We start from the raw sequence: 13,405 nt of genomic DNA, 5'->3' as shown, positions 1-13,405 counted from the left end.
CCCCTCCACACCCCAATCACCCACTGACCCACCCCTCCACACCCCCAATCACTCACTGACCCACCCCTCCACACCCCCAATCTCCCACTGACCCACCCCTCCACACCCCCAACCACCCACTGACCCACCCCTCCACACCCCCAACCACCCACTGACCCACCCCTCCACACACCCCCAATCACCCACTGACCCACCCCTCCACACCCACAACCACCCACTGACCCACCCCTCCACACCCCCAATCACCCACTGACCCAACCCTCCACACCCCCAACCACCCACTCATCCACCCCTCCACACCCCCAATCACCCACTGACCCACCCCTCCGCACCTCCAATCACCCACTGACCCACCCCTCCACACTCCCAATCACCCACTGACCCAACCCTCCACACCCCCAACCACCCACTGACCCTCCCCTCCACACCCCCAATCACCCACTGACCCACCCCTCAACACCCCCAACCACCCACTGACCCACCCCTCCACACACTCACAATCCCCCACTGATCCACCCCTCAACACCCCCAACCACCCACTGACCCACCCCTCCACGCACTCACAATCCCCCACTGACCCACCCCTCAACACCCCCAACCACCCACCGACCCACCCCTCCACACCCCCAACCACCCACCGACCCACCCCTCCACACCCCCAATCACCACTACTTTATCATTTCCTGTCAGAGTCACCTTGTGTACAGACACTCCTGTGCCCAGCGTCACTTTATGGACACACAATCAATCTGTGTATATCAGCTATCTTATGTACAGCACTGTGCAGGAGTCCTGGGCTCTCACATACGCTAGGGTGCCCAGGGCTGGAAATGACAGCAAACATAAATAATCTAAACAGTTTTTGTTTACACAGGGAGTGTTGGGTGCTTGAAATGCGCTGGCTGGGCTGGTGGTAGAGGCCGATGCATTGGGGACTTTCGAGAGACGTTTAAATAGGCACGTGAACATGAGGGAAAGGGAATTTTTTCATAAGCACAGGAGATGCTGAAATCCAGAGCAACACACACACACACACACACACACACACACACACACACACACACACACACACACATACATACACACACACACACACACATACACACACACACACACACTCACACACACAGACACACAGAGACACACACACACACACACACACACACACACACACACACACATACACACACACACACATACATACACACACACACACACACATACACACACACACACACACACACATACACATACATACACACACACAAACACACACACAAAGACACACACAGACACATACACACACATACATACACACACACACACATACACACACACACACAGACACACACACACACACATACACACACACACACACACATACACATACATACACACAAACACACACACACACACACATACACATACATACACACAAACACACACACACACACACATACACATACATACACACAAACACACACACACACACATACATACACACACACACACAGACACACACAGACACATACACACACACACACACATACATACACACACAGACACACAGACACACACAGACACACACACAGACACACACTCACAGACACACACACAGACACACACACACACACACACACACACACACACACACACACACACACACACACACACACACACACACACACACATAGTCTGACCTTAAACCGATCTTGATCTTATCGAGAGAGAATAGAGGGTTTTATTCCCCCCCCCCCAGCCCCGCCTCTTCACTGGGCATGGGACTGTTGAAGTGGATATAAATATGAAATGGCAGGATGTGATATTTAATTTAGATAACTTGTAAGAAGCTCCTCCTTTGTCGGCTTGTATGGGCTCTGCTGTTATCCCTATCGGTGCTGTGTGGCTCGGGTGGTTCTAATTCCAGCCATTGTTTGCAGATCCCTGGATATTTCATCTCCATTTATCCCCGTCCTCTCCCTCCCTTACGCATTACGTCGGCTTGCTTCAACCAGACAGAAGCTATATGTATATGTTATAGATAGATATTAGATATATAGGTATATTTTATAGATATCAAAGTTTGCTGGCCTTTATACACGTTTGTAAATCAAAGCATTGAATATAGGAGTTGGGATGTAATGTTAAAATTGTACAAGGTATTGGTAAGGCCGAATTTGGAGTATTGTGTACAGTTCTGGTCACCGAATTATAGGAAAGATGTCAACAAAATAGAGAGAGTACAGAGGAGATTTACTAGAATGTTACCTGGGTTTCAGCACCTAAGTTACAGAGAAAGGTTGAACAATTTAGGTCTTTATTCTTTGGAGCGTAGAAGGTTGAGGGGGTACTTGATAGAGGTATTTAAAATTATGAGGGGGATAGATCGAGTTGACGTGGATGGGCTTTTTCCATTGAGAGTAGGGGAGATTCAAACAAGAGGACATGAGTTGAGAGTTCAAGGGCAAAAGTTTAAGGGTAACACGAGGGTAATTTCTTTACTTAGAGAGTGGTAGCTGTGTGGAATGAGCTTCCAGTAGAAGTGGTAGAGGCAGGTTCGATATTGTCATTTAAAGTAAAATTGGATAGATATATGGACAGGAAAGGAATGGAGGGTTATGGACTGAGTGCAGGTCGGTGGGACTAGGTGAGAGTAAGCGTTTGGCACGGACTAGAAGGGCCAAGATGGCCTGTTTCTGTGCTGTAATTGTTACATGATTTTATATATATAATAGTTAAATTAATTGAGTAGTGCAAAAATAGAAATAAAAAGGTAGTGAGGTAGCATTCATGACGCTGCCCAGAAGAAGGCAATGGCAAACCACTTCTGTAGAGGAATTTGTCAAGACCAATCGTGGTCATGGAAAGACCGTGATCGCCCACGTCAGAACGACGCAGCCCGTAATGATGATGTCATACGGAAGAGCACATAACGATGATGCCATGCAACGCAGCACAGTGATGATGTCGTACGAGATGGCACAAAGCAACGACGTCATACGACGTGGCACATGATGATGATTATACATTGACAGCTGTTAGGAATTTGCTGTGGTGTGCTGGTCAGGACATGACATTCAACAATTATAAAGGATTACTGTATATAGAAGTAATTATATATATTTAACAAAAAATCACTGTCTTCTCCTATCAGGTTCCTTCATCAGGCCTTTACCACTGCCACCTATCACCTCCCAGTTTCTTACTTTACTACACCCTCCCCTACCTTCCCCCTCACCTGGTCTCAGCTGTCAGCTTGTATTCCTCCCCCTCCCCCACCTACCCACCTTCCCCCTCACCTGGTCTCACCTGTCAGCTTGTATTCCTCCCCCTCCCCCACCTACCCACCTTCCCCCTCACCTAGTCTCACCTGTCAGCTTGTAATCTCCCCTATCCATCCCCCAACCACCCACCTTCCCCCTCACCTGGTCTCACCTGTCAGCTTGTAATCTCCCCTATCCATCCCCCAACCACCCACCTTCCCCCTCACCTGGTCTCACCTGTCAGCTTGTATTCCTCCCCCTCCCCCACCTACCCACCTTCCCCCTCACCTAGTCTCACCTGTCAGCTTGTAATCTCCCCTATCCATCCCCCAACCACCCACCTTCCCCCTCACCTGGTCTCACCTGTCAGCTTGTAATCTCCCCTATCCATCCCCCATCCACCCACCTTCCCCCTCACCTGGTCTCACCTGTCAGCTTGTAATCTCCCCTATCCATCCCCCAACCACCCACCTTCCCCCTCACCTGGTCTCACCTGTCAGCTTGTATTCCTCCCCCTCCCCCACCTACCCACCTTCCCCCTCACCTAGTCTCACCTGTCAGCTTGTAATCTCCCCTATCCATCCCCCAACCACCCACCTTCCCCCTCACCTGTCAGCTTGTAATCTCCCCTATCCATCCCCCAACCACCCACCTTCCCCCTCACCTGGTCTCACCTGTCAGCTTGTAATCTCCCCTATCCATCCCCCAACCACCCACCTTCCCCCTCACCTGGTCTCACCTGTCAGCTTGTAATCTCCCCTATCCATCCCCCAACCACCCACCTTCCCCCTCACCTGGTCTCACCTGTCAGCTTGTAATCTCCCCTATCCATCCCCCAACCACCCACCTTCCCCCTCACCTGGTCTCACCTGTCAGCTTGTATTCCTCCCCCTCCCCCACCTACCCACCTTCCCCCTCACCTGGTCTCACCTGTCAGCTTGTAATCTCCCCTATCCATCCCCCAACCACCCACCTTCCCCCTCACCTGGTCTCACCTGTCAGCTTGTAATCTCCCCTATCCATCCCCCATCCACCCACCTTCCCCCTCACCTGGTCTCACCTGTCAGCTTGTAATCTCCCCTATCCATCCCCCAACCACCCACCTTCCCCCTCACCTGGTCTCACCTGTCAGCTTGTATTCCTCCCCCTCCCCCACCTACCCACCTTCCCCCTCACCTAGTCTCACCTGTCAGCTTGTAATCTCCCCTATCCATCCCCCAACCACCCACCTTCCCCCTCACCTGTCAGCTTGTAATCTCCCCTATCCATCCCCCAACCACCCACCTTCCCCCTCACCTGGTCTCACCTGTCAGCTTGTAATCTCCCCTATCCATCCCCCAACCACCCACCTTCCCCCTCACCTGGTCTCACTTGTCAGCTTGTAATCTCCCCTATCCATCCCCCAACCACCCACCTTCCCCCTCACCTGGTCTCACCTGTCAGCTTGTAATCTCCCCTATCCATCCCTCAACCACCCACCTTCCCCCTCACCTGGTCTCACCTGTCAGTTTGTAATCTCCCCTATCCATCCCCCATCCACCCACCTTCCCCCTCACCTGTCAGCTTGTAATCTCCCCTATCCATCCCCCAACCACCCACCTTCTCCCTCACCTGGTCTCACCAGCCAGCTTGTATTCCTCCCCCTCCCCCACCTACCCACCTTCCCCCTCACCTAGTCTCACCTGTCAGCTTGTATTCCTCCCCCTCCCCCACCTACCCACCTTCCCCCTCACCTGGTCTCACCTGTCAGCTTGTATTCCTCCCCCTCCCCCACCTACCCACCTTCCCCCTCACCTGGTCTCACCTGTCAGCTTGTCGTCCTCCCCCTCCCCCACCTACCCACCTTCCCCCTCACCTAGTCTCACCTGTCAGCTTGTATTCCTCCCCCTCCCCCACCTACCCACCTTTCCCCTCACCTAGTCTCACCTGTCAGCTTGTCGTCCTCCCCCTTCTCCATCCACCCACCTTCCCCCTCACCTAGTCTCACCTGTAAACTTGTCGTCCTCCCCCTTCTCCATCCACCCACCTTCTTCTCACCTGGTCTCACCTGTCAACTTGTCCTCTCCCCCCCCCCCCACCACTCCCCTATTCTGCCCCCTTCCTTTCCAGTCCTGATGAAGGGTCTCTGCCTGAAACATTGACTGTTTATTCCTCTCCATCAACGCTGCCTGACTTGCTGAGCTCCTCCAGCATTGTGAGTGAGTGTGTGTGTGTGTGTGTGTGTGTGTGTGTGAGAGTGTGTGTGTCTGTGTGTTTGTGTGTGTGAGTGTGTGTGTGTGTGTGTCTGTGAGTGTGTGTGTGTGTTTGTGTCTGTGTGTGTGTGTCTGTGAGTGTGTGTGTGTGTGTGTGTGTCTGTGAGTGTGTGTGTGTTTGTGTCTGTGTGTGAGTGTGTGTGTGTGTCTGAGTGTGTGTGTGTTTGTGTCTGTGTGTGTGTGTGTCTGTGAGTGTGTGAGTGTGTGTGTGTGTGTCTGAGTGTGTGTGTGTGTTTGTGTCTGTGTGTGTGTGTCTGTGAGTGTGTGTTTGTGTGTGAGTGTGTCTGTGAGTGTGTGTGTTTGTGTGTGTGTTTGTGTGTGAGTGTGTCTGTGAGTGTGTGTGTTTGTGTGTGTGTGTGTGTGTGTGTGAGTGTGTGTGTGTGTGTGAGTGTGTGTGAGTGTGTGTGTGAGTGTGTGTGTGTGAGTGTGTGTGTGTGTGTGAGTGTCTGTGAGTGTGTGTGAGTGTGTGTGTGAGTGTGTGTGTGTGTGTGTGTGAGTGTGTGTGTGTGTGTGAGTGTCTGTGAGTGTGTGTGAGTGTGTGTGTGAGTGTGTGTGTGTGTGTGTGTGAGTGTGTGTGTGTGTGTGAGTGTCTGTGTGTGTGTGTGTGTGTGTGTGTGAGTGTGTGTGTGTGTGTGAGTGTCTGTGAGTGTGTGTGAGTGTGTGTGTGAGTGTGTGTGTGTGTGTGTGTGAGTGTGTGTGTGTGTGAGTGTGTGTGTCTGTGTGCGTGTGTGTGTGTGTGTGTGTCTGTGAGTGTGTGTTGCTTTGGAGTTCCACAGCATTCTGCAGAATCCCCTGTGCTTGTTTTCAATCAGGAGGCAAATCATATTGTACTGATCGCACTGTGGGCAGCTGAGGTTGCCCCCCCCCCCCCCCCGTGGCATGGCCCCATGGTGTAGCTGCTAGCCTAACGCTCCCGCCGTGACGGCGAACCGGGTCCAATTCCTGCCACTGTCGGTAAGGAGTTGGTGCGCTCCCTTCCCGCGACGGCGTGGCTTTCCTCCAGGTTCCTCCCCCGTTTTAAAGACGTGCCGGTCGGTCGGTCACGTAAACGCAGGAGGTTCTGCCGATACTGGAAATTCAAATCTACAGAGTCTGAGGGACACCACACTGGGGCCACAACTGCGGCAGTACTTGCAGGCTGCTCCCCCTGACGTATCCTTGGACTGTGTCGGTCGTTGTCACAAGCAGTGGGCTTCACTGTCTGACAAATAAAGCCTATAAAAAGTATTCACCCCCCCCCTCTCCCTGGAAGTTTTCATGTCTCCACTGAGTTTAACAGAAAATAAGAAAACTTTGAGATTCAGTTTACAAATAGGTTATGTGGAAGGAACCACAATGGTAAAGTCAATTTGTTATCTGAGTACACATACAGTGTCTAGAAAAAGTATTCACCCCCACCTTTGGAAGTTTTCATGTTTTATTGTTTAGCATTGAATCACAGTGGATTTAATTTGGCTTTTTTTTGACACTGATTGACAGAAAATAACTCTTTGGTGTCAAAATGAAAACAGATCTCTACAAAGTGATATGTCTATCCATGGCCTCCTCTACTGTCGAGATGAAGCCACACTCAGGTTGGAGGAACAACACCTTATATACCGGCTGGGTAGCCTCCAACCTGATGGCATGAACATTGACTTCTCTAACTTCCATAAATGCCCCTTCTCCCCTTCTTACCCCATCCCTAACAGATTTAGTTTTTTTTTCTCTCTCTCTCTCTCTGCCCATCACTCTTTGCCTGTTCTCCATCTCCCTCTGGTGCTCCCCCCTCCTCCTTTCTTTCTCCCGAGGCCTCCCGTCCCATGATCCTTTCCCTTCTCCAGCTCTGTATCACTTTCGCCAATCACCTTTCCAGCTCTCAGTTTCATCCCACCCCCTCCGGTCTTCTCCTATCATTTCGCATTCCCCCCTACCCCCACTACTTTCAAATCTCTTACTATCTTTCCTTTCAGTCAGTCCTGACGAAGGGTCTCTGCCCGAAACGTCAACAGCGCTTCTCCCTATAGATGCTGTCTGGCCTGCTGCGTTACACCAGCATTTTGTGTGTGTTGTTTGAATTTCCAGCATCTGCAGATTTCCTCGTGTCTGCTCTTTACAAAGTGATCTAAATTAATTACAAATATATACAAAATAATTGTTTGCCTAAGTATTCTCCCCTTCAAGTCAGTGTGTAGTAGACGCACCTTTGGCAGCAGTTACAGCCTCGAGTCTGTGTGGGTGGGTCTCTGTCAGCTTTGCACATCTGGACCCTGTAATTTTCCCCCATTCCTCTTTACGAAACTGCTGAAGCTCTGTCAGATTGCATGGAGGACATGAATGAACATAGCAACAGAGACACGATATATTCTTACTCTTTCAGGTTGTGAGATGAATGTAAGAGATAAAAATTTAATTCTAATGAACAGCCCTTTTCAAGTCCAGCCACAAATTCTCAATTGGATTGAGGTCTGGACTCTGACTTGGCCTCTCCAGGACATTAACTTTGTTGTTTTTAAGCCATTCCTGTGCAGCTTTGGCTTTAAGTTTGGGGTCATTGTCTTGCTGGAAAACAAATCTTCTCCCAAGTCACAGTTCTCGTGCAGACTGCATCAGGTTTTCCTCCAGGATTTCCCTGTATTTTGCTGCATTCATTTTACCCTCGACCTTCACAAGCCTTCCAGGGCCTGATGCCTCAAACATCCCCACAGTGTGATGCAGACACCACCGTGCTTCACTGTAGAAATGGTGTGTTCTTGATGATGTCTGGTGTTTGCTTATGGCCCAAGTCCGATGGCCAAAAAGCTCAATTTTGGTTTCATCAGACTATAGACCCTTCTTCCAGCTGAATTCAGAGTCTCCCACGTGCCTTCTGGCAAACTCCAGCTGAGATGTCCTGTGAGTATTTTTCCAACAGTGGCTTTCTCTTTGCCACTCTCCCATAAAGCTGTGACTGGTGAAGCACCCGGGCAACAGTTGTTGTATGCGCAATCTCTCCCATCTCAGCCACTGAGGCTTGTAACTCCTCCAGAGTTTTCATAGGTCTCTCGGTGGCCTCCCTCACTCGTCCCGTCTTGCACAGTCGTTCAGTTTTTGAGGACGGCCTGCACTAGGCAGAATTACAGCGGTGCCATTTTCTCTCCATTTCTTGATGATTGACTTAACCGTACTCCAAGGGATATTCAGTGACTTGGAAATTTTCTTGTATCCATCTCCCGACTTGTACTTTTCAATAACTTTTTCACAGAGTTGCTTGGAATGTTCTTTTGTCTTTGTGGTGTAGTTTTTGCCAGGATACTGACTCACCAGCAGTTGGACCTTCCAGACACAGGTGTATTTTTACCACAATCAATTGAAACTCCGTGACTGCACACCGCGATCTCCATTTAACTAATGATGTGACTTCTAAAAACAATTAGCTACACCAGTGATGATTTGGTGTGTTGTATTAAAGGAGGAGAATATGAATACAATCAGAAGTATCGTGTTTTATATTTATGATTAATTTAGGTCACTCTGTAGAGATCTGTTTTCACTCTCAGGATCAAAAAAAAAGAGGGAAATTAGATCCTCTGTGATTCAATGTTGTAAAATAATAAAACACGAGAACATCCGGTGAATACTTTTTATATGCTCTGCATCTCTTCCTGTTCCTTGGCTCTTAATGACTTGGGCATCTTGTTTATCATCACAGAGCTTCCAACCCAAATCCCACCCTCCCCTCCCAAGCACAAAGACCACCTCAGCCCCCCTCTCTCCCCCGCTGCCCTTTGCCTGTGCCCAAGGGGAAACACTTATGGCAGCACATAACAGCATCCATGACCCAGGTTCGATTCCCGCTACTGCCTGTAAGGAGCTTCTATGTCTTCCCCCCACCCCCCCCCCCACCACACACATTCCAAAGGTGTGGTGGTTGGTGGATTAGTGGGTCACAAGATGCCAGAGTAACTCATCAGGGTCAGTCAGCGTCTATGGAGCCATTTCATCTGTCGACATTTCGGGCTGAGACCCTTCTTCAGGACTGGGAAGGGAAGGGGGAAGATGCCAGAATAGAAAGTTTGGGGTGGGGGTTGGTGTGTGGGGGAAGACGGGTGAGGGAGGACAGGCGAGAAGGTAATAGGTGGAGCCAGGTGGGTGAGGAAGAGGAGAAGAAATGGGAGGTGATAGGTCGAAAAGGTAAAGGCGCTGAAGAAGAAGGGTTCTGATAGAAGAGGAGAGTGGACCATAATGGGTCAGGAGATGTAATTGGAAGGTGCAGGCTCATGTCGGCCATATATGCTACGTCTCTCAGTAAAGTTGCTCCTTGGGCCCCTTTTAAATCTTTGCCCTATCCCCCACCCTTACTTACTTCAGGGAAGAGGCCATTTGGCCCATCAGGCCCTGCTAGACAGTAGACAGCACGGCAGTGTCACAGCCTAACGCTGTCCCGGGTTCAATTCCCATGCTGTCTTTAAGGAGCCTGTATGCTTCCCCCCACCCACCCCTTGCTCACATGGATGTCCTCCAGGTGCCCCTGGTTAACTCCCCCATCCCAAAGACGTACGGGTTAGTAGGTTAATTGTTCACCGACTGGATGGGCCAGAGGGGCCAGTATCTCTGCTGCATCTGTAAATGAACTTAGAACATGAATTGTATCTTCACACAGTATGACGAGCAGATCGGTACACAACCCCACCACCCCCAGCCACAAGATGTAGTCAGTGCAATTTCCAGGTAACTGAGCCACCATCGCACGATGGTCTTTTCTCGGGAAAGTGAAGCGTCCTGTGTTCTCCGCAGTGACACGGGATCGAAATAAGCTGCAGAGTTGTAAACTCAGTCAGCTCTATCACGGGCACTGGCCTCCCCAGCATCCAGGACATCGTCAAAAGGCGGTATCAATCATTAAGGACCCCTATCACACAGGACATGCTTTCTTCTCATTGCTACCATCATTTAGGAGGTACAGGAGCCTGAAGACACACACTCTGTGATTCAGGAACAGCTTCTTCCCCTCTGCCATCAGGAAGGAGGTACAGGAGCCTGAAGACACACACTCTGTGATTCAGGAACAGCTTCTTCCCCTCTGCCATCAGGGAGGAGGTACAGGAGCCTGAAGACACACACTCAACGATTCAGGAACAGCTTCTTCCCCTCTGCCATCAGGGAGGAGGTACAGGAGCCTGAAGACACACACTCAACGATTCAGGAACAGCTTCTTCCCCTCTGCCATCAGGGAGGAGGTACAAGAGCCTGAAGACACACACTCAACGATTCAGGAACAGCTTCTTCCCCTCTGCCATCAGGGAGGAGGTACAGGAGCCTGAAGACACACACTCAACGATTCAGGAACAGCTTCTTCCCCTCTGCCATCAGGGAGGAGGTACAGGAGCCTGAAGACACACACTCAACGATTCAGGAACAGCTTCTTCCCCTCTGCCATCAGGGAGGAGGTACAGGAGCCTGAAGACACACACTCAACGATTCAGGAACAGCTCCTTCCCCTTTGACACTGAACCCATGAACACCACCTCACTAATTTTTCTTTCCTCCTTCTGCACTACTTATTTAATTTAGTTTTTTAAATATATACATTTACTGTAATTTACAGTTTTGTGTATTGCAATGTTGTACTGCTGCAAAACAACAAATTTCACGACATAAGCGGGTGATATTAAACCCAATTCAAATTCCTCACCATCTTGTCAATGCTGAAATGTGTGGCCGTTTCTCGACACTTCCGAGGACTATCGAAATACCGGGGCAGTTGTGGTGGCGGGGTAGTGGATAGCGTGACGATATTATAATTGACCTGGTTTCAATTCCCGCCGCTTCCCATGAGGGGTTCGTGGGTTCTCTCTCCCCCCCCCCCCCCCCCCCACCCCGTGACTGCACAGTTTCCTTCGGGTGCTCTGGTTTCCTCCCACGGGTAACTCAGTCGGTCCCAGGGTGCGATCGGGCCTGTTACCGAGTTGACTCTCAAATAGATAAATAATAAGATAAGGTACCGGTTCTGTGGTCGCCGGCTGTCCTGCCCTCGCCCCTGTCCCTCGGCGCCCGCCGGTAGGCCAGGTTGTTGCGGTTTTTCCAGCGGCACAGCCACCCGTTGGTGGGCTTGAACTCGACCCCCATCTCTTCGGCCAGCGCCTTGGCCTTGGCCATCAGCACGGGCCCCGAGATGGGCCCCTCTTCCCTGCTGGCCAGCCAGAACCAGCTGAGCAGGGCGTCGTCGACAGTCTGGTTCTTCCCCTCGCGTTTCCTCTTGCGCTCCAGGTTCCCGCCGCGCAGCCACTCCTCCAGGATCCCCTCCTTCTTCTTGACGATCTTGGAGATGGCCGAGGCAGTGAGCCCGTACTCCTGGGCGATCTCCTTCTGCTTGAAGGAGGGGTTGTTCAACTTGAGGATGATCTGGACTTTCTGGGCCAGGGTAATGGCCGTCCGTTTGATCTTGACTGGCGCTTCCATGCCCACGCAGGAACGGCACAGGAGAATGTTTTTGCAAAGCCAGCTACTCAACTCCTAGCCATAATCCACTTTCTTTTAAACTGCCTGGCAACCAGTGCGGTTGTATAATGGGTGTTTTTTTGTGTGTGTGTGTGTTTGTGCGTGCAGCAGTTACAACTCAGGCATAACGTCAAGCGTTGCAGGCTCCAAACGTGGCTGCCTGCGGGACTGTAGAGAGGTAGAATGCTCCTTGTTTCTCCGTGCTCAGCTCAGGAACAAAGAGGTCTGTCAGACGTGAGGTTGATGCTGAACAGCGATGTGCTTTGTGTGATCTCATCTGAAACTTGATACCACGCACCAGCCCTGATAATATCATCCATCCCCCCCCCCTCCATCCCCACCTCCCGACCCATTCTCAAGGACGTGCCGTGAGAGCGCCGATCTTATCTGCCGCCATTCTCCGCGAGGGAAGCAGGCTGTGGGATAATTGTAGGCGAGAGTGGGGGGGGAGAGGGCACGCACTTGGTTGATGTTAATGCCGCAGCCTCATCTCAGGCAGGCTCTCGCTGAATTAGCAGTCAGGAGGCAGAAAGAGTATTTTAAACAGGCCTTAACCGTCTCAGTACTGAGGGATGCGCAGTATTGGAAAAAGGATTAAAAACAGAGAGAGGGGGGAAAAATCAAAGGCACATGTGTTTCACTGGCAAAACCGAACATTAAAAGATAAATACAGCTCCAAGCAATTTTTTTTAATCAAAGTGAATCTCAGGGTTGTATATGGTGACTGATAATAAATTTGCTTTGAATTTGTATGTCGCCCTGAGATTCGGTTTCTTGTGGGCCTGTTCAATGAATGCACAATAACGGTGATAGGATCAGTGGAGGACTGCACCAGCTGGGGTGTTCAGCCAGTGTGCTGAGGAGACCAAGCTGTGCAGATGTGAAAAGGAGAAAATAATAATAAATAAAAGAATCAGCAACAAATATCGAGAGCACGCGATGAAGAGTCCTTGAGAGTGAGTTTAGTGATGGGGGCGGGTGAGGTTGAGTGAAGTTTGTTTCAAGAGCCTGATGGTTGAGGGGTAATAACTGTTCCTGAGGCTCCTGTACCTCCTTCCTGATGGCTGAGGGGGTAATAACTGTTCCTGAACCTGGTGGTGTGGGTCCTGAGACTATTTTACCTCCTTCCTGATGGTTGAGAGGTAATAACTGTTCCTGAACCTGGTGGTGTGGGTCCTGAGGCTCCTGTACCTCCTTCCTGATGGTTGAGGGGTAATAACTGTTCCTGAACCTGGTGGTGTGGGTCCTGGGACTCCTGTACCTCCTTCCTGATGGTTGAGGGGTAATAACTGTTCCTGAACCTGGTGGTGTGGGTCCTGAGGCTCCTGTACCTCCTTCCTGGTGGTTGAGGGGTAATAACTGTTCCTGAACCTGGTGGTGTGGGTCCTAGGACTCCTGTACCTCCTTCCTGATGGTTGAGGGGTAATAACT

General features: G+C 50.6%; 1 protein-coding gene and 1 long non-coding RNA gene across 3 annotated transcripts in view; both read right to left on the bottom strand.

Moving 5' to 3' along the window:
* LOC132385589 (uncharacterized) overlaps positions 1–13,106 on the bottom strand; it is a 61,595-nt gene extending 48,489 nt beyond the window's left edge. For both annotated transcript variants that reach the window (XM_059957754.1, XM_059957755.1), the window contains exon 1: positions 11,479–13,106. In XM_059957754.1, coding sequence (XP_059813737.1) covers positions 11,479–11,935 — 457 coding nt within the window. In that variant the 5' untranslated portion in view covers positions 11,936–13,106. The remainder of the gene's footprint in view (positions 1–11,478) is intronic.
* On the bottom strand, positions 3,665–4,405 carry LOC132385588 (uncharacterized). The gene is made up of 3 exons (XR_009509201.1): positions 4,194–4,405; positions 3,873–4,132; positions 3,665–3,756 (listed from the first exon to the last, which is right to left on the bottom strand). It is a non-coding gene; the product is annotated as an uncharacterized LOC132385588 (long non-coding RNA).
* Positions 13,107–13,405: the final 299 nt, after the last annotated feature.

Source organism: Hypanus sabinus (assembly GCF_030144855.1).
Source record: "Hypanus sabinus isolate sHypSab1 chromosome X1 unlocalized genomic scaffold, sHypSab1.hap1 SUPER_X1_unloc_12, whole genome shotgun sequence".
Lineage (NCBI taxonomy): Eukaryota > Metazoa > Chordata > Chondrichthyes > Myliobatiformes > Dasyatidae > Hypanus > Hypanus sabinus.
The sequence above is the reverse complement of the archived record's forward strand: the minus strand, read 5'-3'. Positions and strand labels throughout refer to the sequence as shown.